Here is a 24,718-nt window from a genome sequence, read left to right as displayed (position 1 = left end):
GTCTCAGAACCCATGTCTATAGACTCAGGCTTGCGGGGCCTACGCTACAGCACTAAAAATAGTCAAGTGGATGTTCCAGCTCTGGCTCTGAAGCCTTGGAGGGGAGGTGGGTTTCAGAACCTGAGCTCAGCCAGAACATCCATATGGCTATTTTTAGCAGCATAGCACAGGAACAGAGAGCCCAAGTCTGTGGACCCGGGCTCTGAGACTCACTGCCGCAGGGGGTCGGGGTTCAGCCACTGGGCTGCAATAGCCTCCTTGGTGCAGCTTTGCAGCTGCTCTGCAGCCAAAGGTGGGCAGAGGGATTCCTCTCCATGGTGAGCACTAGAGTTAAGAATTGCCCTTTTGGAACTCTCACTTTTAATCTCTGAATTTTGCTGTATTTATAGAAAACTAGAAATCAAGTAGAGAATGTATTTAACATGGAAGTAGGTAGATAACTCTGGATTTCTAAAAGGTAATGTAGCACTAGAACTATAGCTAAACTTCTGTTTACAAACAGATACATTATAAATATGAATGCAGTTATTTGTATGCCAAGTAAACGCAAAGAACTTTTTTTTAAACCCCTGGCAGCAGTGGTTTTCAACACAAGTACTGACTGGCCTTTACCATAGCAGCTGTAATAGGCATTGCTCTAAAACTACAATGAGCAGAGCCTCTTGCTGTCACTCGGCTCTGTTTCATGGCAATGAATGTAGACTATCGTCATGGGTGCACACATACTAAAATGACTCTAGGCTGAAAAGGAGGAGAGGTAGCAATAGGAAGTTTGGGAGCCTGACATAAATGGCCTTCACTCTGTCCAATTGCCTTTCTTTCTTTTCTTTTACACTACTGAATTTCCCTTTAAAGGAGAGGAGTTCAGACTCAGAATTAACAACAAGAATATGAGCTCATGCGAGTTTCCTAATCTGAGCTGCCTAAGGAAATAGTGATAAATTATATAAACATGCGGACTACATGGAAGTTCATGAGGATAATGTAAATCTTACCCTGCATTCAGAGGAATCTCTTCCTTTTCCATCTGTTTCCTTCAAAATATCCTCACAGATGGCTTTTCAATGTGGCAGTCTGGATTAAGTTAGAAGCGTATCTTTTCTTCATCAGCGGGGCTTTGAAAGGTTACGTTCAAGCACTGCTATGTGATAGTGAGCATGTTGCCACAGTTTGGTTGAATAAAAGAAGCATAACCCTTGATCAGACTTATCATTGAATGCTGTGGTTTGAATGTCTGGAGATGTTCATTCTCAAGGATTTTGGATTAGTATTAATTTACATCCAGCTGTTACCCTTGTTGCCAGCTCAGATGGAATGACTGTTGATTGTTTTGCATTTTAAAAGGCACAGAAGCAAAAACAGATAGTTCTCTTGTAGTGATAACAGTTCTGTAAATGTCACCATCACCTAGGTTTTAGGCATTCTCCAGGTCTCAGGCATTCTCTAAATCTCCATTTATGGACAGCTGCTGTCCAGTCTAAGGCCATGACAATGCTATGTAAAAACCTATGATAGCTTCAAACATCCACAGAACCCTGAGGATTTCCCATCTTGCAGGTGGTAAATGCAACAGCAGGTTCCACTGGGAAGAGATATGTCCACAGAATCAATGCAAACATGTAAATCATACAATCTGTATGTATTCATGATGGTCACCAGGTGACTTGTATCAGTGGGGAAACACACACACACAGTACAGTGAACTTGTACTGGAAAATCTAACTGCAAGCCATAGTAAGTTTACAGTCTCCATGAGGGATAGGTGTCTAAAAATCTCGAAAGATGAGAAGTGTCAGATATCCGCTTCAAATATGTTTTAGTCACCAGAAAAAAACAAACAAACAGATCTTACTAGTAAGATCTACCATATTCTCATTTAAGTGACTAAGTAAGGACTAAGTAGCCACTTTCCTAATTTTTAAATGATTTGTAACATCTGGATCCTCAGCTGATGGCATATGGATTAGCTGCGTATGCATCCGATGAAGTGTGCTGTAGCTCACGAAAGCTTATGCTCTAATAAATTTGTTAGTCTCTAAGGTGCCACAAGTACTCCTGTTCTTTTTACGGATACAGACTAACACGGCTGCTACTCTGAAACCTGCGTACTTAAGTAATACAAAATAAATTGATATTTTTAGGGAATCATGAAAGTTATCAGAGTTTTTTTGGGGAACAGGACATGTTTTATTTTTATCTTTTCTGCAGCATAGAAATAGTCTGAGTCTGAAACAAGCTTTTGAAACTGTTTAATGATCCATGTGGAGGGGGAGCCTAAAAATCAGAGATGTTAGAGTCTCTGGATCTCATAACTGAATTCAGAAGAGAGAACATGAGTCCAAATATATTTTACCAGCAGTTAAGTAACTTTTTTTACCTAATAGTAACTAAATTGCTTACATTAAAAAAAAACAAACACGCCAAGCAAACGAATACAATAACAACAATAAGAGGAAAAGCATTATTTTTGAATAGGTACAAAGGCAAATCAAGTACATTTTTTGTGTGTCTTACTTGTTAATTAAGGTCCTGGTTCAGGAAAGAATCCCTGTCTTTATTACAGTTAAGCATATGCTTAAGTGTTTTCCTGAATTGGGGTCTAAACTTTGCTCCAGCAACTTGAACATCCGACATGCTGCCTACCCTTTGCAAGGAATGGCATGCCTTCAGTGCTCATTGATTCAATTATTCAGTATCACACAAGTTTAATCCTCTAGGGACTAAAGTCCATTGGACTTCGTTCATCTTCCCATTGACTTCAAGTGGCTTTGAATCAGTCCCTTAGCGCATAAGGATAAATCTAGTTATTCTGCTTATTGAAGCTGAGAATTGGAAGTTTATAATTCATAAGAGGCAGGAAGCTTTATTGTCCAATAGCACATATAGTTTTTACCTGAAACTAATTCCATAGGGGTGACAAGCACCACTGCAAAAGAATTTCCAAAACATTTGGTTATCTTGCTTTTTGTTTGTTTGTTTATTTATTTTAAGCAAATATTGGCTGTGTTTATGGAGACTTCAAGGGCAGTGGTAAGGATGGTTGTTGGAGCTGGTCAAAATTTTTTGCACAAAAAGTTCACAGCAATTTGGCCTTTTTTTAAAAAATGGACTCTTTTGCCAAAAATTGTTGATATTTTTGAAATGTTTCTGTTTTTTTGTGAAAGTTTTGTGATGTTTTAATCAAATTTTTAAATTGAAATTATGTTTGAAATCATCATTAAACATTTTTGCTTACCCAAAATGCAGCTTTCTGTGAACAAAAATATTCTATAACAGTTTTGGACATGATTTTGATTAAAAATTGTTCTTAAATTTTACAGAAACTTTCATGGAAAATGGGTCAAGTTTGAAACAGTTTTTCTGTTTTTTGACTAGCTCAAATGTTTATATTTAAAATAACTCTAAATATTGATTGGCATAAAACAAATAAAAATTAGAGCAGGGGTCAGCAACCTTTGGCACGCGGCCCATCAAGGTAGTCCACTGGCGGGCCACGAGACATTTTGTTTACGTTGACTGTCCGCAGACACAATCCCCCGCAGCTCCCAGTGGCCGGGAACAGGAGCTGCGGGGGGGCCGTGCCTGCGGATGGTCAATGTAAACAAAATGTCTTGCGGCCCACCAGCGGATTACCCTGATTGGCTGCGTGCCGAAGGTTGCTGACCCCTGAATTAGAGTAACAACAAGCTGATGAATTGCAGAATCAGGTTCAAAAATTAGGAGGTGGCGCTGCTCTCCAGTGTGAAAGGAGAGAGACAAGTTTGATTTCTATTCCCAGCCTCTCAATTTCCCACCCGACAGTGCAGCATCGGCGGAGTGCTTAAGCCTGATCGACACCACAACGTTTTGAAAATAAATAATCACACTCCTTAGTAACATAGCTATGCCAATAAAACCACTGATGTAGACACAACTATGCCGACAGAAGAATGCTACTGTTAGCATATGTCAGGGTTCCTTCCCCACTCTGAACTCTAGGGTACAGATGTGGGGACCCACATGAAAGACCGCCTAAACTTATTCTTATCAGCTTAGGTTAAAAATTTCCCCAAGGTACTAACTTTGCCTTGTCCTTGAACAGTATGCTGCCACCACCAAGCATTTTAAACAAAGAACAGGGAAAGAGACCATTTGGAGACGTCTTTCCCCAAAATATGCCCCCAAGCCCTACACTCCCTTTCCTGGGGAAGGCTTGATAAGAATCCTCACCAATTTGTATAGGTGAACACAGACCCAAACCCTTGGATCTTAAGAATGATGAAAAATCAATCAGGTTCTTAAAAGAAGAATTTTAATTAAAGAAAAGGTAAAAGAATCACCTCTGTAAAATCAGGATGGAAAATACTTTACAGGGTATTCAGATTCAAAACACAGAGGATCCCCCTTTGGGCAAAACCTTAAAGTTACAGAAAACAGGAATAAACCTCCCTCTTAACACAGGAAACATAAAAGTCACATAAAACAAAAGATAACTAATCCGCCTTGCCTGGCTTACCTATACTGGTTGCGATATTGGAGACTTGGATTAGGATGGGTTGGAGAAGATGGATTTCTGTCTGGCCTCTCTCAGTCCCAAGAGAGAACAACCACGTAAACAAAAGTACAAACAAAAGTCCACACACCCCCCTCCCAGATTTGAAAGTATTTTGTTCCCTTATTGGTCCTTTGGGTCAGGTGCCAGCCAGGTTAGCTGAGCTTCTTAACCCTTTACAGGTAACAGGATGTTGCCTCTGGCCAGGAGGGATTTTATAGCACTGTATACAGAAAGGTGGTTACCCTTCCCTTTATATTTATGACAGCATAGCTAATTAGAGAGACAAGGTGGGTGACAGGTTTCAGAGGAACAGCCGTGTTAGTCTGTATTCGCAAAAAGAAAAGGAGGACTTGTGGCACCTTAGAGACTAACCAATTTATTTGAGCATGAGGTAATATCTTTTATTGAACCAACTTCTGTTGATGAGAGTTGGTCCAGTAAAATATCTTACCTCACCCGCCCTGTATCTCTGATATCCTGGGACCGTCTTGGCTACAACAACACTGCATACGATGTAGCTAATATCATTCCAGTAAATGATGGTGTAGCTATATTGGCAGAAGAGCTCCTTTTGTTGGCTTATACTGCATCTACACTAGAGGGCTCTGTTTGCATAGCTATACAGCCATAGCTATACCAGCCAATGTAGACTCTGTAATGTAATGTAGACTCACTCCAGAGCAACTTCTATCACTTCAGATGATGAGAGTGTAGGATTGTTGGGTGTGGTTTCTACAGGAAGTTGTCTCTAGTCTTCTTTGGGCAGTAGGATGTTACCATGACAGCGTGCCTCAAAGGTTGTTATGATAAGCAAGAAAAAAACCCACCAGGTCAGATTTTGAGAGCTCTCACAGCACGCCAAAAGATGTCTGTTCAGAAAGAAAAAATAAAAACAAACAAGTAATGATTAGCAGTTTAGTGTCTGATTTTGTAAACAGATGAAGCAATAAGCTAAACTGTATTAAAGAACTAGGGGTTAGAAGAGGAAGTCACATGTTTTTTGGAAGCGAGTTTCTTGTTGTTTATATGACATCACTACTGAGCAGAATCTAAAGAATGTTACGGAGCCCTAGGCTCTTTGTAGATCCCCAAACTGGTCTAAGATTTGGATTTCCTTGGTTTTAAATATTTTATGTAATTTTTGTTTATTTTGTAACTATATTGAATGACATTTTTGAGACTGCTGCTTCCCAGAAACTCCTCTTTAAATGAGTTAAACAAGCCAACTGGGATTTTTCCTGGCCAAGAAGGAAGGGAAGGGAGAAAAATTACCTTTAAAAAAGAACATGCTGAGGTTAGTCACCTTTAAAAAAGTCCCAAATCACAAGACCAATCTGAAGAGCTCAGTTCATGTTTGTAAGGTGATCTGAAGATAAAAGTAACTGGGCAAGCTCTAAGCATTATTATTACTCTATTATTTTGCATTTAAATAGTGCCTTTTATCACAAAGTGCTTACCAAAATTGTGTAGATGCATCAAGCTGAAAATGCAGACACCTGTTAGGCAGACGGTGACAACCAATGAGCCAGCACAAGTATAGCTCACTACATTGAAATTCACCTTTGTAAGAACTAGCATTGATCATGACTGATTTGAACATTTTCTCTTATGAAACCTATTGAAAACACCTATGATAAAGCTATTGAAGGGTTTACTTAGCATTTCCACCATTTCATCAAGAATATAGAGTATGCCCCTCAGGACTTTATAAAGTGAATTACAAACACATGCACACATCATGACCCACTCCCTCAAAGCATTTCCCTAATCCTGCCCCAAGTGCGTAGCCCAAGAAACCAAACTCTGCTCAGGAGGGGAGTTTCTGTGGAAGGGAGGGAAAAATCTTCCCTAGGCTGAACAGCCTCAGGGCTGGAGTATCCATTGGAGTGCTGGCTCCCCTCTGGAAGGGGAATGAAGGATCACCTTGTGGTTCCATGGGAGTTAGGTATCCAGGCGCTTTTGAATATCCTACAAAGCACCTGTCTTCATGTTCAGATGCCAGAATACCTATAAAAATCTGGTCTTCAGTCTCTCTGGCCCACATCCTCCAAGGTATTTAGGTGCTTGACTTCTACAGAAATCAGTGAGAGTTAGGCACCTAAATACCTTTGAGGATCCGGCGTGGGTGGCGCGTGGCTCCACCATTCAGGGAGGCTGGCCCAAGTGCTGGAAAATCCCCCAGTGACTGGACCGGGGTCCCGCCCCTGCTCAGCCTCCTCCACCTAAGGCCCCGCCCATGCTCCACCCACACTCTGCCCCAGGCCCCGGTCATGCTAGGCTTCATCCCCCAAGCCCACCCCTGCACACCACTCACCAAGTCCCCACTCTCCTCCACTCCCTCTCACCCATGGTCCCCCTACCCTCTGAGTCCTTCCCCTTCCCCTGAGTGGCAGGGGGAGCACAGGAGGGTGGAGGGACCCAGGAGGCAGTGGGCACCTTGAGGGAGGGGGGTGGAGGAGAGGAAGGAGTCAGGACTCAGCTAGCGGGGGGACCATGGAGGAGGGGGTGGAGGAGGGGAGGGACTCAGCAAGCAGCAGGAGGTAGGGGCCTCTCAGGAGAGGAGAGGAGGGACTCAGTGAGAAGCGGCAGGGGCCTCAGTGGAAGGGCAGAGCAGGGACGGAAAGAGGCGGAGCATGGGTGGGGTCAAGGGCAAAAAGCGGGAGAGGACTTCAGGGGCGGAGTGCAGGCAGAGCCACCACAATCCAGTCATCCACACTCTCAAAGGCAGTGGGTCAGCAGTTGTGCCGCAGGGGAGGCTTAGCCCCCTCTGGTCTATTCTACCCGCTGCCTATGAAATCTGGGGATCTGCTCCCCATCTGTAAAACTGGGGAAGGTAGCGCTTCCCTTTGATTTTGGTGCCCAAACACCTTTAAAAAGCTATCCATTGGGCACTATGTTTAATTTGTTCTCATGGTGTCTGGACAGCATAGAGGACTCTGAGTGCCTTATGCACCTCCATGATGTTTTGTCCTGGGGCTGGAGCTTTCCCTGGGACTGCTCCACTCTGGGTAAGGCACTGCAGTTTGGGGGAGCCTTGTGCCATGGGCTCAGGGCTTCTGCCCGAAGGGAGTGCCAGGGGTCAGCCTCAGCTCCAGGGGCTCGGGGCACCAGGTTTACATACCAAGCACATATCACGGACCCTCGGTTGACAACCGCTTGACTAGATTACCTTCTTGGGTCCCTTCCAGCATTTCATTTCTGTGATTCTGTTTTGAGTGCCATAATTTCTGGGTGCCTAACTTGATACACCTTAGAGGGGCCTGATTGCCAGATTGAGCACCCACTCTCTAAATTCAGACCTCTTGAAGGTGTCTCCAGAAAGACATCAAAAAATTAGAACTCCCAGAATCACTAGTTGTTTTTGAAAATCTTGGAGTTTGTCTTACACCTGTAACAACAAAGACAATCAATAAATCAGTTGTGACAGGGCCTCTCTCCGTTATGCCCCAATGGGACGCTACTCATGCTGTTGTAGGGATGCCAACGATTTGTTGCCACCTCTCATTGTCCGGGGCAGTGGCACTTTAGCCTCTGGCCAAGGCACACTTGAGTCTCACCCCTTCCAAGTATTAAAGTTAAAAATTAAAGGAATACTATGAATTCAAAACTAGGGTTGTCCAAGGTGTCTTTGGCAGGATGCCACCCTTCTAGTTAGGGCTTGTCTTCATTCAGCCAGTCAGTAGTCTTCCTGGTCTCAGTTGTCCCATCCCCCAGGAGGTTTGTCCAGGCAGCAAGTGGTCTCAGATTATTGGCTGAAACCAGGCTTCTCTCACCAACAGAGAAGCAGAGCTCTAATCTCCTTGTTGGTCAGCCTCAAATCAAGCTGGATATCCCTCTTCACTCCTGACGTGTTACTGGTGTGGTGGGGCAGAGGCAGTTTGATCCACAGGCCCTTTATAACCCCATCCTTGCCAGTCTGTGGCCTGTATGCCCCATCACACTAATCACTGAAGGTGATGTGAGTTGGAGTGTTACTTCAAAAAAGAGACATTTATCGTATCCAGGAGACAGGGTATCATGGAACACCTGTAGAGTTATGGGTGTTTAGCAACTTTTACAATTACGTTCATAGATCCTAATACCAAGCTAGTTAAGTCAATGGAAAGACTACCATTGACTTGTTTGGGGTTTGGATTAGGTCCTTAAATGCTTGGATGTACTAAAATAATACAAGGACATAACTGATCAACTACATCAGAAAGGGTGGAAGATGAAGCACTGATGTATTAGTTTGTTCTTCTCAGAAATGTACCACATCTTCTCAGATGACAAAACTGATTCACAGTTTAATTTCCTATACGAAGATATCTATTACCCAGTGCTTGAAATCTCCAAGCCCTTGGTCTTTTCAGACTGGTTTCGCATTTTGTACTGTAATACATACAAACATTTAGTTATGAAGTAGCAGAAATAGAATAAGAAATTTTGGGCAAATATAGGAACCACAGAATGATTAAATGAACCAGTGAATATAATACATTGTCATCTATTAAATATTGAGTCTTTGACTGTTATTGTCAGTTAAGGTCCTTACATACCAAGCACAATTTAAAAAAAACAATTTGTTGAGTGGAAATAGCTGTGTGCTCCATCATCATTTATTGATGTACACTTCCTGGGAGAAGACGATTAGGAGAAAAACATTTTATTCTTTAGGGATTCCTCAGTATTTCTGGCATTTTATAAAGTCTCACTCTGGAAACTGTCCCTTGAAGATTAATTGATAAGCCCCAATCCCCCAACTCCTCCCCCCAACACACACACCAAAAAACCCCTTGGAATATGAGTACGAAGCATTACACAGCTACTCTATTAATGATGGGCAGTTATAGAATTGTTTTCTTTGAAATCACAGTTATATCACACAACACCAGTGCTGATTGATGTGTCCGAACATTACCACATATTGGCAGCCAATCAGAGCAGGATTCCAGCACCTTTGCTAAGACCATGCAGGCGTACCAGCATCCCCCCTCATGTGCATTAGCTGGACATTAGAAAGTAAAAAATCTTTTAAAAAATCATGAAAATCCATATATGCACAAAATCACAGAACACACACACATTTTAAAAATGTTTAACTCCAGCTGAGTCCACATCCTTTGGAATAGAACTCTCACCATGCCAGCCTCTGGCAGCGTGCTGGGAGTAAGCAATCTTGCTTGTGCATTGGCTCTAACTTGAAGGTTCCAAAAGCCACCATTATCCCAGTGCTGCGCTGGCCTGTGCAAAGGGCTGGAGACTGCAGGCATCCTGTTGCAATAGTAAAATGTGATTACAGATATCATGGTAATACTGTGGTTATAGACACAGGGTAATATTTTCGAAAGCACCAAAGTGTAAGCAGCTGAGGTCCCATTAAAAGTCAAGTCACTTATGCACGTCTGAAAATGGGATTTAGGCACTTCTGAAAATTTTGCTCACAAGCTGTACTTTTTTTTTTAATGATCGCTAATTTTGTTTAAATACACTAGAGTATTGCCATGATACCCCGTGCTTTACCTTAACCCTGTTTATAGCACTTAAGACTCTTGGCATCTGATGAAGTGAAGGGAAAACCAGCATGAAAAATCATTCCTAAACTTGCTGAATTTTCGGTCAGCAGGCTGCTGAAGTAGTTTGATTCTGATCTCTGAACTCTGATTGTTTGATTCTGATCTCTGATCTCTGGTTTTGAAGATAATCTGCCACCCTACAGCCATGGGGGAAAAAAGGAGAGAAATAAAAAAAAACAAATCACCTACATTCTGCCTGAATTTTCATCTCTCGTTTCCCACATCGCAGTGTATAATGTCTCACAGAGTTACAACAATGGCTGATCTCACAGATAGGATGGGCTGGGGGTGGGGAGGGGAAAGAGAGCTCTGTATTGAAACCAGATTAGGAGTCTGACAGAATGAAACACTGAGCTCTAGGACCCAGTAGATCTACAGTCAGGACAGTGAATGGGTTTTTTTCCTCCCTATTTCCCATGGCTATTTTGAGGCAAAATCTGGAAACTAAAATCAGAACAACAAAGGGACAGATACAGTATTTTAGGCAGCCTCCCCTTCACTTTAATGAAGTCTTCCAAAGAAGAATGTTATATAATGAGGCGTTAACTGCAATTTATTTTAGTTCATTTTTTTACATTTAGGAAGAGGAAAACAGATGAACACTGAGGTATAAACTTCAATAAATCTTTCTTTGTCTTCAAAGAAAAAGTATTTTGTGCATAGGTTTCCATCAGGAGCTTTTTTCTATTAGATTGTAGGATTTAGATATGTTCCATTTAAAAAGAAACGACCATAAAGTTCTTTAGTCAAAAGGAAATAATCACCATCCATTAAGTGAGACAGCCCCAATGTATTTTTAAATCAAACTATCCAATGTAGAAAAAGAAAAGGCTCAGCTCTGTGGTAACATGAATCACTTAGCAGATGGAACTCAAAAAGTTGGTTTCATGTGCCATGATGAAGAGGTCCATACTTTATTGCCTTTTCCACCAGACTGCTCAGAGATATTCAAGAAGTTGAAAAATCTTTAAATGCATGGCTCTAAATCCTTTACGAATTGAACATATTAAGAGGACAAGAAGAGTATGTCATTAAACTATAACTACCCTTTTTGGATTACCAGGTATTTGTAGATTTATTGGCAAAATGGCTTAAATTAGGGATATATTTTTAGCCTGCAGCATTTCATAATAAAATAGCAACAGAATTTTTTGCAGTAAAAAAAGAGAGGGAAAACAGGGGTTCTTGTTAAAGCCTACACAAAGTTTTCTGATTTTTGTGTTCTTTTGCCTGCACAAGGAGGTGCTCCATGGTTACACAATCCTTAAAGCTTGCAAGGAAACCATTTACATTACCCCATTTCACTCAGGAGTCCTCATTGCCCTGCCTTTCACTGCAGACCCGCTGTTTAGTCTGAAACTGAAAATTAAACCCAGCACTTCGGCTTTCAAAGTTAAATACTCTGCTTTGCTGCCAGCACACAGCCTCACCAGTGTCTGTGTGGTAAGATCAAGGATTAAACTCTTCAGACATTTTAAAAACGATTTTACAAGGCTTTTAGCCTGTAGTGTTTTCTTCTTTCATTGATTTTGTTGGTTTATTTATTTATTTAAGAGCCAAATCATTTAGCTGCATTATACCGCAAGGTCTCACATGAACTTTGTTGAACCAAGGCAGAGGACCCAGCTAGCTTTCTTTCAGAAATACGTTTCTTATTCTGGGAGCTTTTCTGAGCACTCTTGGGGGAAGGTAGAGCCGTATTTGTTAAACTCTTCCTTTCATGAGTGAAAACAAATGAAGAGCAAACCAGTGAGATTTAGAAACAGTAATAATAAAAACAAAGTTCTCCAACTCAACTCTCCCCCCCAAAAGAATGTGCTTGTTATGCCCCTTGTAGCAGCCTTCATTTTCTTTGTGAAGTAGGTTATGTAAATGACCGAGTTGTTCAGTGTTTAAAAGCCTTCATGACTAGCGCTCATAAAAATGTCATTGTGCACTTCCACTTTGAAAGGCTCTTTTATCTTACCTTCCTGAAGCCCCTTTCCAATGGATAAGCATGCTTGAGCAGGAAGCTGCAGGTTGGCCTTCCCACATTGCTTGGCCCTAATGAGGTGTGTACAGCTCTTGGCTACCGTTTTTCAATCTCTTTCTTATTACTTCAAAGCGGCAGCTTTGAGGTCTAAACAAGTTTTAGCACTTGTCAAAACCTTTCAGCTGTGTTTCAAGTGCTAGATATTAATACATATAATATAAATTTGGCTACTCAGAAAAATCACTGTTGCCACTTGTCAGTAAATTATTATAATGCTGTTGTAAGAGGTAATGATCAGGATTTGAATGTCATTGGGCATTCCTTATCAACCTGCAACAAGCAATCACTCTTTTGAGGAATTAAAAGGACAAATCTCTCTCCTCATCTTTTTATGTCTTTTTATAACAGGAGGCCCCCGGATATCTGACTGGTGCCTCTTCTTTCTTATTCTAAACATACGCTAAGGATATGCCTACACTGCAATTAAAAACCCGCGGCTGATGTGTGCTAGCTGACTCGAGCTAAGGGGCTGTTTAATTGTGGTGTAGACATTTGGGCTCAGATGTTGCCTGTGCTCTAGGGGGGGAGGGTCTCAGATCTCAGCCTGCAGCATGATATGTCTACACTACAATTAAACAGTCCCTTAGCTCAAGCCCTTAAGCCCAAGTCAGCTGCCATGAGCCAGCTGCGGGTTTTTAATTGCAGTGTAGACATACCCTAAGGAGGCTCTCACTTCAGTGAGATAGGAGATCATGATGTTAGGCTTGGCTAAGACAGGTCATATGGATTTCAACTCACACCTTTATTCTGGATTGTTGTGTCCCTGTTCTTTCATATTATGGCATCTCACATATATCAAAAACGAAATCATTGCTGTAACACTGACTGTAATTAAACAGGTGGGATGCACAGAAATATATGTTGTTTCATGCATGAGTCCTTGGGAGCTCTTCAGTGGTATTATAGATTATATCATTTCCACCTGCATTGACAGCAACATCTCTCTGGTACTGACAATCTTTACTACCATCAGGAGGAAGAGTTTATACCAAGGCCTATAATTTGTCAGTGTAGTGCACAGGCCTAAATACTAGGAATTACTGACCGCAGAGCTATGTGCTTGTTAATTTATTATTATTAATTGTTATATTTATATTGTTTTTAGCACCTCAAACCCATCCAGGTCATGGCCTCATTATACTGTGTGCTGTGCAAACATATAGTAAATTATAGTCACTAACTTAAAGGGTTTACAATCTAAAAGACAATTTGTAAAAGCTGTTTCCAAACCTTGGGATTTGCCAGTCTGCCACAAGATTGTATAAGGTCACACTACTGATTCAACCAATATGAATTAGGAATGCCTCCTTACTTTCTTTAATATTTTATTTCACTCCTAGGTGACCTGGTTGTGTCTTTTAGCATGTGAACTCTCCAGGGCAGGGTGTATCTCTTTATCTGAGTTTGTATAGCCCCACCCCACGGCCCCCAAGATTTCTGCAAGCAGGATTTGTCCCCAGAGTAAATGCTATACAGAATATACGCTTGAACTCTGCTCTGTGCAAAAAGTCCTGTGACCAGTTATAAGAATTGCTCAATTTTGCCAGCTGACATCTTTCACTGTGGTTCTAGTCAGGTGAGTCCATATTTTTAAAGATATTCAGGCATCACTCCGCTCAGTGTTGCAAGGCCTGAGAGACTTAGATGGCTGTCTTATTTTCAAAAGTGACTGAGATACCTAGGAGCCTAAGTCTCATTGATTTTCAGTGATACACAGGCTCCTAAGTGCGTAAGTCACTTGCAATGCTGAGTGGAGTGATGCCTAAATATCTTTAAAAATATTGGCCTTGGATCCAGATTTTGCCACTCTTACTCACATTTACTAGAGCCTTGCTCTGCTATTAAGTAACATCATTGACTTCATTGGGACTATAAGCAGAGTCAGTGTCCCATTCTGAGGTGCAGTGCCGACCAGTCAGGGGCTGTGTCACCACCTGCCCTGCAACCTGGGGGGCCTCACAATGCTTTGGGGCTGTCGCTCCCAACCTGAGCCCCTCACAAACAGCCAACCAGCATGCAGGTCACACCCTGAATGTGTGTGTATAACTGCAGCCTTCCAAGAACATTGACACCAGCAGCTTTGGTTACTACCTGCAGGACAACCCCAACACACTCCCAGTCCCAAATTTTCCCCCAAAACATGTTTTCTGCACTGCTCAGCTCTCTCCTGGACAGTCCAGATATTGGAGGTCTGTTGCCCCTATAAGGGAACAATATCCAACTGTTTGTTACTTTAAATGGAGTTACCCCAGAGCCCCATTTAACCACAACACTGGATCAGTTTTGATTAAAGAATAAAACAAGTTTATTTAACTGCAAAGAGATAGGCTTTAAGTGAGCACAAGTACAAGGCATTAAAGCAGAAATGGTTACAAGAGAAATAAAGATAAAACAGTTCCTAGTGCTCAAACTTAACAAACTAGACTTGGTTCAAGATAAAATTCTTACCAGCAACAGGGCTGACCAACTTTCAGGTCAGGCTCTCTCCCAAAGGCAAATGGCTGCTTCTTAGGTGAAAGAGAAAGTGAGATGGACAGGGAGAGATACCTTGGGGTGTTTTGCCTCTCACTTTTATAGTCCTGTCCCCCTCTGAAATATATTTTCCTGAGGGTTACCCCTCAATAAAGTTCATTCCCACTGTGAGGATGGAGTCATGGAGTGTCATGGTGAAAGAGGTTCCATGCTGTTTGCTAAAATGCAGATCAATCTGTTTCTGCTCCCCTTCATTGCCAAAGAACGCTCACTTGACAGGAGATTGCCAATCTACTTTGATGACATCTGGCTAGAGGCATTGGCTTTTCCTTTGTCTTTTGAGAAATAGGTTTACCCCTCCCCAGACTTGTCTGGTAAACACATTTCAGACATAATTTCAGCTTGTGTCATAACTTTACATATAATGTTGCTACAGACATTTCACTATGATATTATTGATCAATGAGTTACTGTTTTCAAATGATACCTCAGAAGGCATATTTTGTGCGAAGTTTATTAGAATAGAGTGTAGGCTGTGAAAACAGTATGCATTTGGTCAAAGTAAGATACTACTCAGTGTGAGTAAAAATGGCAGAATCTGGCCCATAACCTTTGCACATGTGCATTAAATTCATATACCAGATTTTATCATCGGCTTTATGCATATGCAACTCTTATTTGTGTATTAACTGAGTATTTATTAGCCCTATTACATTTGCAGGAGGTGCCATTCTTAAATAACTTTACTGTGTTAACTGTTTAAAGTTAGATTTTGCCTGGTCCTTACATGGGTGCCTTTTTTTGCCTCCACTCGCCTTCTGCATCTGTAACAGTAGCAACAGTTTCCAGTGGTTCCTGTTACAATCCTGCTTTGCTCTCCATGGAATTCCAGAGGAGTTAGCAACAGACAATGATCCACAGTTCATAAACTGGTCATTTCTGCAATTCTCTTTGGCATATCAGTTTAAGCACTCCCCATCAGGGCCTTACAATGCACAGTAAGAGAAAGCTGTATAAATAACAAAATCATTTGATTTTTAAAGAAAGCCCTGGCAGATTCAAGGGATCAATACTTAGCATTACTAGAATATTGCCAAAACCTTAGTGCCAACAAGCTTCTTGAGCCAAAGATAATTAACCTTGAAGTAGTGACAAAAGAATTTTACACCAGGAAACTAGAACAGAAGAAATACTATGGCAAAAATGCCAAGCAGTTACTCCCTGTTGCAAGTGGGAGAGAATGTTAGATTCAGCACCGAAGTTTTATGTCATAATTACCCTGTGGGTCAGGCTTGAAAGAGGAACTGAAGACAGCCAAAGGAGACAAAGGAATACACTGACTTGTTGGTCTTGAGAACACCCAAAATGCTAGTGACAGTTCTTACACACTGACAAAAGCAACACATGCTCACTTGGTTATTCACAATGGCAAACATGAGGAGCAGCAAACAAAGACGCCAGGAAGCAGATCCACTTCAGCAGCTGATTAGGACGCTGCAGAAGGAAGTGTTTTGAGAACAAGAAGTGGCTGGCCATGTGATCAGAAAGGCGTTGAGGTTCTGATAGGGTATTTAAGGGCAGCTGTACCCTAAGCGCCATCCTAGCTGTTTCTACTTCTAACTTTTATTAAGTAGTTGGATTAGTTTGTGGTTGTTATTTTTATTGATATTACAGATTATATGCATTTGATTTTCAAAACAAAAAAAGGGGTGGGTGAGAAGGAAGGGAGATATAACAGTAGCCACTGGAGTCAGGGATATTAGTTCCTGCCACATGATGGGGGGTGTTAACCTGTTGATACCCCAACCTATGTCATGTGGATGTAGCTAGGAAATAAAAGTGTAGTCCTTGCCAGAATTCCTGCGTGTGTTATGTGTGTCTCTCTTGAGTTTGGTCAGAGTTCATCTGGACCCACAAAGCATTTCATTCCAGCACCCAGTTCCTCCTAAATGTGGGGACTGTTTCCCTGCTCCATCACACAGTATCCTTCCCTTTGTTTTGAAGCTTTGTCTCAGTGCCTGGTCCTATTGCATGCAGCAACACCAGATACAAGTCAGTAGGTCTGTGTAAAATACATTATCATTTCATGAAGGCACTGCATAAGACTGTGATGTCTTCTTCTCTAGAGGCTCAGTCCTGCAAGGAACTGAACAAAGTACTTAGGCACGTGCTTCGCTTTAAACATGGGAATAGTCCCACTGACTTCAGTGAGTTCCCTGAATACTTTATAACAGCAAAGGTTTGCACATGTAGGAGAAGCAACTCTAGCAGGGTTGCAAACAGGTTTCAGAAGATTCTGACCACCTCTCCTTTTCTATGGCTAGACAGGAGAGGGCTGGGAGGTTACTTTTTCTATGGTAACATAAAGCCATAGCATAGGAAAGGTTGAGAATCACTGACAACATTCTGATAAACTTAACCATTTCTGCCAGCTTCAACACCGGGAAGTGTCACCCAATCCTAGTATATAGTACACGTGCCCTCCTTTCAAATTTCTGTTTAAAGTGCTCTTCTTCCATGGAACCCATAACCACTAATCCACTCTGTAAAAGTGCTATCTCCACAAAAAAGATAATTTATTACTTTACTTCCTCTGGATCTCCCAGTTCAGGGCAACTTTACCTGTATTCCCCTCTGTGGTCTGTCGAGGGCACCCACTCTAGTCTCCTGGCTCCTCAGCCCTCACTTCTCTTGGGCAGAGACATGTATCTCTCTGCCTCCTGACCAGGGTTTTTCCAGGCAGCACAGTTCCCTGCCTACACTGTACTATCCCCAACACACCAGACTGCGTAAAGAGGCCTCTGTCTGTGCTTTGCTTTCTCTTCAAAAGCTATGAACAGCTGTAATTGCCACCAGTCACAAGTTACCACTCAGCTCTTTCTAAGCAAGCACATTTATTCTTAAGGTGAATGCATTACATAATAAACAATGAAAGTTCCTATACGTAGGCTAAAAGCTTACCAGAATATTGTGGAACTTTTCCCAGGAAGGATGGTGGCCCCACTTGGACAGAAGTTCCTGTCTGTTTGCTGGATCAGAAGGAAGACCCTGAATCAGTTTAAACTCAGGCTATTTATCCAGAAGTCCTTTCTTTGTCTGTTGGTCTCTGGAGAATCCAGTTTGAACCGGTATATGCAAATCTCTCCAGACAATGGTACTGCTCTGCAGGAGTTACAGCCTGAGGGAATTAGCCCCCACTGTTCTTAGTTCCTGGAGGAGCTATGGTCACCCTTCCCCCTGGAGTTACATACAATCCCTTGCCCACAATGATACACAAGCTTAAGGCAGTAAGATCTCCCAAAGATATTGCAGGAAATTGCCATATCTGTCACATCTAATTTTTGTTCTCTCTCTGTTTAGGTGGTAAGCACTCCAAATCAGCAAGTATATCATCTTCTGTGTTTTGTACAATACCAAACAGCAGTAAATAATAACTACTGTCTAGGTTACTTACAAATATCTTTCTTCTACTGTCACTTCTAAACTAAGTGTTCTGGTCTTAGTGTTTGCATAGAAAGAATTCAACCAGGCTTCACACAAAACAGTTGTCAGTCTGCAAGTCAATATTCCACTCCCCTTAGCAGAGTAAAAAATTTTTCAGTTCTGCTTTTCTTCTTGAAAAACTCTTCTTCCAAACCAAAATGATCCACAGCATTGCCAACCTCAAACATTAAAAAATCATGAATCAAGTCCCAAAATTATGAGATTGTCTTAACATTATGAGATTTTTAGAAAGAAAGAAAGAAAGAAAGAAAGAAAGAAAGAAAGAAAGAAAGAAAGAAAGAAAGAAAGAAAGAAAGAAAGAAAGAAAGAAAGAAAGAAAGAAAGAAAGAAAGAAAAAGATGTCCTTTTTACTCGATTTCTGGGGTTTCAGCTTTAGGGTGCCCTTGGGTCACATTTTCAAACCTTTTACCACAATCATGAGGGCTAGAATCTTTCTTAAAAAAGATTTTTGTGCAATCTCTTGCTGGAACTTTAAGAAAACCATTAAATATCGCAAGACTTGTGATAACGTTAAAAGAGGTGGCAACACTGGCACTAAAACATACCTTTTGGCAATGAAGTTGTCTCTTCAGCTCTCCATCGCTGGCTGTGAAACACTTACTTCCACAAACACCTTCTCCAGAGGCTGCTGCCAGTAACCCCCACTCCTCCTCTCTGATAGGGTGGTCAGAAGTCCACCTGCTCTCAAAAAGAACTAGTTAAAGTTGCAGTATTTTCCCAACTAGCCAATCATAAAATGATGCAAGTGGTCACATAGCTGTACTCCTGAGGGAATTCTGCACCACTGCGCAATGCAGACCCAGCATCGTGCTGTTTCTCCCTCTGGATCCCTGGGTTCTGAGGGATAGGAAAGTGGGTGTCTGGGCTCGGGGGCGGCCATGGCTGGGCTCTGGGAGGGGAGGGGGTGTGGATATCTGGGCTGTGGGGGCCCCGTGGCTGGGCTCAGAGGGGAGAGGGGTGCAGATATCTGGGCAAGGCTGAGCCTCACAGCTGGGCTCTGTGGTGGGAAGGGTTTCGGGTGTCTTGGCTGGGGAGGCACCATTGGGCTCTGGCGGGGGAAGGGGTCTGGTATCTGGGCTCTGGGCGCCCCGCGGCTGGGCTCTGAGTTGTAGGGGGTGGGTGTCTGCACCAGGGAGGGCCCTGCAGCTGGGCTCTGGTGGGGAGGGGATGTGGATATCTGGGCTAGGGGGAGCTACAGTTGGGCTCTGTGGGGGAGGAGTTGTGGGTGTCTGGCCCCCCTGGCTGGGCTCTAGAGGGGAGGGGACAGCAAACAGGAACTGGGTTGTCATAGGGGTTTCTTTAACTCTCTCCTCCTGGTGGAATTTGTGTGTGTGTCTGTATTGTTACAGACATACTTGCTGACAGGTATTTTGAAATAAATTACCAAAATAATTGAAAATGGCGTGATTATGTAGTGTTATTTTGACAAATAAAAGGTGCAGAATTTTTGCAGAACTTTAAAATATCGTGCACAGAATTTTTAATTTTTTGGCACAGAATTCCCCCAGGAGTAGTAGCTTAACTGTTGGGTATGTGAAATGGATTTCTAGAAAGTTCAGGCAACTCACTTCTGCCCTCTACATAGCCTTAAAAATCATTGGTGGTTTCCAGGCTGCTCCTCATACCATTACTAATTAAATGCCAAAGCTAATACAACTTCAAAGTCAGTAGAAAGCAGCATTTAAAAAAACACACCTATGTGTGTTATGTTAAGTAAAGAAAACAGAATCCAAGGTCACCATTTTCAGCTGAATAGTCACTGACAGCTTTGAGCAAAGCGGTTGCTCGTCATGATCTTGATGAGCCTCTGAATTTGCAAAGCGTCAAAGCAATATGTTTTAAAACAGCTTCTCCCACTTCTAGAATTGCCAGCACAAAGATGGCTTCAGATACTGATTTTCCTCTAGCCTGAACTGTTACAACTGCCCCCTATGTCATTCTGCCAGATGGGGAGGATGAGTGGGGAAAACACATCATGTATTTATGAATTTTATGAAGGGTTTAAAAGGTTGGTTCAGTACTGGAATATTCTGAATCTTGGTGAGGGGGGAGTAAAATTCACCTCCACACTTGCGGTTCTGTGACAACTTTCATTGCAGTAATCTAAACACCTCCCCTGTCATGACTGTAAAGGAGTCGTTGCGAGGAAGAAAATTGTGTATCTGCATGCTCGCTTAGTGCCTTTCTGGAATTTAAATACTAATTGAAAAGACAAGGTCAGAGGGCAGCTGACACTTGACTTTGCTCTCTTTCGTCTGGCCATGGCTTTGATCATGCTACATCTTTCTTTGTGCCTGGTACTCCAGAGAGTAACCCAGGGTCATGGCCTGTTTGCTAGTCAAGAGGTATAAACCTACTGGCTTAAATATTTGAGGCCCATGGTTTAGCAGGGAGGGGGGCTTTTGCTTCATGCTTTCCGCATTTCCCACATAACCCAAAGCAGACTAAACAAAACCAGTGTGAAATCTCATGGCTTGATGCTGCTATGGTTATATTTTTTAAGCTGTCATCCATTCATTTGTACTTGTGTTTATTCCCTGGATTTACAGCTTTTTTCAGCCTTTTTTTTTTTTTTTTTTTTTTGGATGTTTGAAACCTTTTGAAAAGGGATTGCAGTAAGCAGTGGCCTATGATTAAAGCCTATGGTTTTTTTTCTCGATGCTGCTCTTGTGCAGCACTGTCACACATGGTAGCATTTAGGAGCCCTTCACAGCTGAGGTGTTTCAAACACTAATGAATGGAAGTTTGGTCATATAATGCAGACGAGCTCTAAGGCATGCTTTACTGAATGGTGTACTGTAGTGGCCTGGGAAAGGAAGAGAGTTATAAATTGTGTCAGTTAGCCACCCAGACAAAATGAAGCCATGTGGAAAATCAAATCTATTAAAGTATGAAGACTGTTATAAGCTGTTTTAAGCTGGTCATTCTTAAAAGGTCTCACTTTGCTGTAGGGGTAAATGTTTACCTATTCTTCCTAGATCTTTTTCACATGCTGTCTTAGGAGATGATGTGCAGCATTTGATAAAAATCAACTTCACACTAACAGCCCTTTTACCAGAAATGTTTATTGTCTGCAGTTTACCAACCATGTCTGGAAAGGTATTGCACATTTATTAAATAAGCAGTGTGAAGAGGATTGTACGGCAGAGCTGGGCCTGCTGAAGGAAAACGTCAAGGCCAGAGGGATGGGGAGAGGAGAGCAGCTGTTGTTAAGGGAGGGACCTGCAAGGATATATGTCAAATTTACTTTTTGTGGCTAACCCACCTTTCAGACACTGCATCTCACCACAGCGTTGTTTTTAACTTGGTTAAACTTCTAAACAACAGTTGAGAAACATCCACTCAAACAAATTCTCTTCTTAATCTTTGAAAGAAGTCAGGCTAAAGAAAAGAAATTCCACCTAGTGCTTCAGGGTTGAAGTTGCTGCCTTAAGCCGAGATATTTTCCTATTTTCCTTCATTTTGTTGTCTGAGGACATCAGAACTAAAAGAGCGTTCTGGTGTTAATGAAGATGCTGCTCTCCTCTTTGCTAGTTTAAACACATGAGTAAGGTTGCATCTAGTTAATGTACCTCTGGCATGAGAAATGTTGAGATCAAAGTCACTCCAGTGTCAAACCCAAAACAACAAGATAATTACTGTTGTACTCAAAGCCTCCTCCAATTCCTAGCTATTTATTTAGTCTCATCTCTGTTAAGTCAACATAAAAGCAGCATAGGTCCCAAAGTATTAAAAGTGGGCAGACTGAAAGACAACTGAAAATGAATTGATGTGGTCAGCCAGGTCAGTACCTTTTCCAAGAGGGTTGAGGTCCCCAAGTTCTTGGTTTCTTTCTGAACTCCATCTGGTGGTAAGAGGTCAGATCCACAGTCTGGACAGGCATAGCTGGACATTGGAGGAGAATATTTCCTTCCAATTTACAAAATTACTGAAGATAGTTAAGTCCCAAGCAGACTGTGAAGAGCTACAAAAGGATCTCTCAAAACTGGGTGACTGGGCAACAAAATGACAGATGAAATTTAATGTTGATAAATGCAAAGTAATGCACATTGGAAAGCATAATCCCAACTATACATATAAAATGAAGGGGTCTAAATTAGCTGTTACCACTCAAGAAAGAGATCTTGGACTCATTGTGAATAGTTTTCTGAAAACATCCACTCAATGTGCAGCGGCAGTCAAAAAAGCAAACAGAATGCTGGGAATAATTAAGAAAGGGATAGATAATAAGACAGAAAATATCATGTTGCCTCTATATAAATCCCTGGTACGCCCACATCTTGAATACTGTGTGCAGATGTGGTTGCCCCATCTCAAAAAAGATATATTGGAATTGGAAAAGGTTCAGAAAAGGGCAACAAAAAATGATGAGGGGTATGGAACGGCTTCCATATGGGGAAAGATTAATAAGACTGGGACTTTTCAGCTTGGAAAAGAGATGGTTAAGGGGAGATATGATTGAGGTCTATAAAATCATGACCAGTGTAGAGAAAGTAGATAAGGAACTGTTGTTTACTATTTCTCATAACACAAGAACTAGGGGTCACCAAATGAAATTAATAGGCAGCAGGTTTAAAACAAATAAAAGGAAGTATTTCTTCACACAACACACAGTCAACCTGTGGAACTCCTTGCTAGAGGATGTTGTGAAAGCTAAGACCATAACAGGGTTCAAAAAAGAACTAGATAAATTCATGGAGGATAGGTTCATCAATGGCTATTAGCCAGGATGGGCAGGAATGGTGTGCCAGAAGCTGGGAATGAGAAACAGGGGATGGATCACTTGATGATTCCCTTTTCTGTTCATTCCCTCTGGGGCACCTGGCACTGGCCACTGTCGCAAGACAGGATACTGGGCTAGATGGACCTTTGGTCTGACCCAGTAGGGCCTGTCTTATGTTCTGATTTACATGGGTATGGAGGTATCATGGAGGAGGACTCTTGAAATAATGTAAAAGTTATAAAGAGTGTTCATTCACTCAGTGGCAACCATGTCTGCCTTTGTAACTGAAAGGCACAGACACAATGGTAATTATTTATTTTTTGTATTCCAGGAAGAGACTGAAGAAACTGAAGAGACGTCCTCACAAGAATCTGCAGAGGAAGAAGACTAAGAGACCACACCATTCGATTTCTACCTCATCAGCAGTTGGGTCTTTTGAAGGGAGAAGACGCTGCCTTGACCACTTATTTTCTATGCCATGGTCTTTCCACTTATGCCTTGGGGAGGGGGGGGGAAATCACATAACCTTAAAAAAGACTATATTAATCACCTTCTTTGTAATCCCTTCACAGTCCCATGTTTAGTGAAAAACTGCTGTAACACAAAGGGGACACAGATTACCGATGCAACTTTTAATTATTGTTTTCTTTTTTCTTAACCTACTAATAGTTTGTTTGAGCTGCTAAGTAAGGGTGACTGGGTCAGGAAAGCTTTGAATAAGATTTAAGTCATTCACTGCACTGCATATAAACAAGAGACTTGTAACATAATTAAAACGGGCATTTAAATAGGAAAGGCTTGGTGTGTAACACCATTGGCCTTACAACACGTCCAAGAACCCACTCCCTAGCTTAGTAAACTCCCTGTTTAGAACACCAAAGATAAGGGATAGATACTACTCTTTTTTTTGTAACCTTCTTGTAGATTTGTACTTGATTTTTTTTTAAACTTACTGTTATTTCAGGAAGAATTGGGAGCTGATTTTTCACTTAATTCAGCCGATAATCAAAAGAAAGGAAAAATAGGTACTTTCATTTTGCAAAAGGGAAGAAAGACAAAGATACGTTGTATACTTTACAGATACAAACATATCAGCAGAAGTAGTAATAAACAAAACTCACAGCACTCATCTTCAGGAAACTAGAAATTCAGGTAGACTCAGCTTCCTGCAGAGCCAGACACGTTTTACAGAACTAGAGGTGACTAACACCAAAACACTCTCAAGCCATATAAAGACATAGATTTATCAATTACAGTGGTTTTGGAGGAAAAAATCAGGAAAAGGTACCCCAGAACGAATCAGGAACTTACCTGAACCAAGAAAAAAATGGTTTGTGTGACCTCACCTAATTTCACCCCTCATGTATCAATATTTCAAAGGGAATGAATCTCTTCTCATTACTCACCAGTTTTGATGTAAGAATCAACACCATGTACCTCAAGTGAGCTTGTGTATTACTTTAAACAATATACGTTGACATAGGATGGTTCACTGGGCAGTTTTACTCCAGTGACATTTCTCCATCTTTTTCACTCAAAGCAGCACTTTTAGCAACAGATGCAATATTACCCCACTATTCAATACTACCTCTGATTTTTACAATTAACTCAACAGCCTGATAAATACATGCTGCTATACACATACAATGCAGGAAATTATTTTTGGGTAAATAATCATGAATATCTGTATTTTCTCCATATTTTTTCTTCAACACTTAATGACGCAATATTTTCAATGTGTTTCAGCATGACTATGTATTTTTCTTTTTTTAATGTACTTATTCCTATTCTCTGCTAGATTTCTGTGTAATGTACTGTTAACTTGAATATATTTTTGTACTGAATTACTCATAGGTTTGTAAGGATAATTTTCAATGACACTACATGACATAGAAAAA

At 41.5% G+C, this 24,718-nt stretch overlaps 1 protein-coding gene across 1 annotated transcript in view; it reads left to right on the top strand.

Annotated features, from left to right (window-relative positions):
• Positions 1–24,432, top strand: part of HMGA2 (high mobility group AT-hook 2) — a 161,335-nt gene extending 136,903 nt beyond the window's left edge. The window contains exon 5 of the mRNA XM_073331445.1: positions 23,152–24,432. Within this exon, the coding sequence (XP_073187546.1) occupies positions 23,152–23,211 (60 nt within the window). The 3' untranslated portion in view covers positions 23,212–24,432. The remainder of the gene's footprint in view (positions 1–23,151) is intronic.
• The last annotated feature ends 286 nt before the right edge of the window (positions 24,433–24,718 follow it).

Source organism: Lepidochelys kempii, chromosome 1 (genome assembly GCF_965140285.1).
Source record: "Lepidochelys kempii isolate rLepKem1 chromosome 1, rLepKem1.hap1, whole genome shotgun sequence".
NCBI classification, from domain to species: Eukaryota; Metazoa; Chordata; order Testudines; family Cheloniidae; genus Lepidochelys; species Lepidochelys kempii.
Note: the sequence above shows the minus strand (reverse complement) of the source record. Positions and strands in the feature narration are given on the sequence as shown.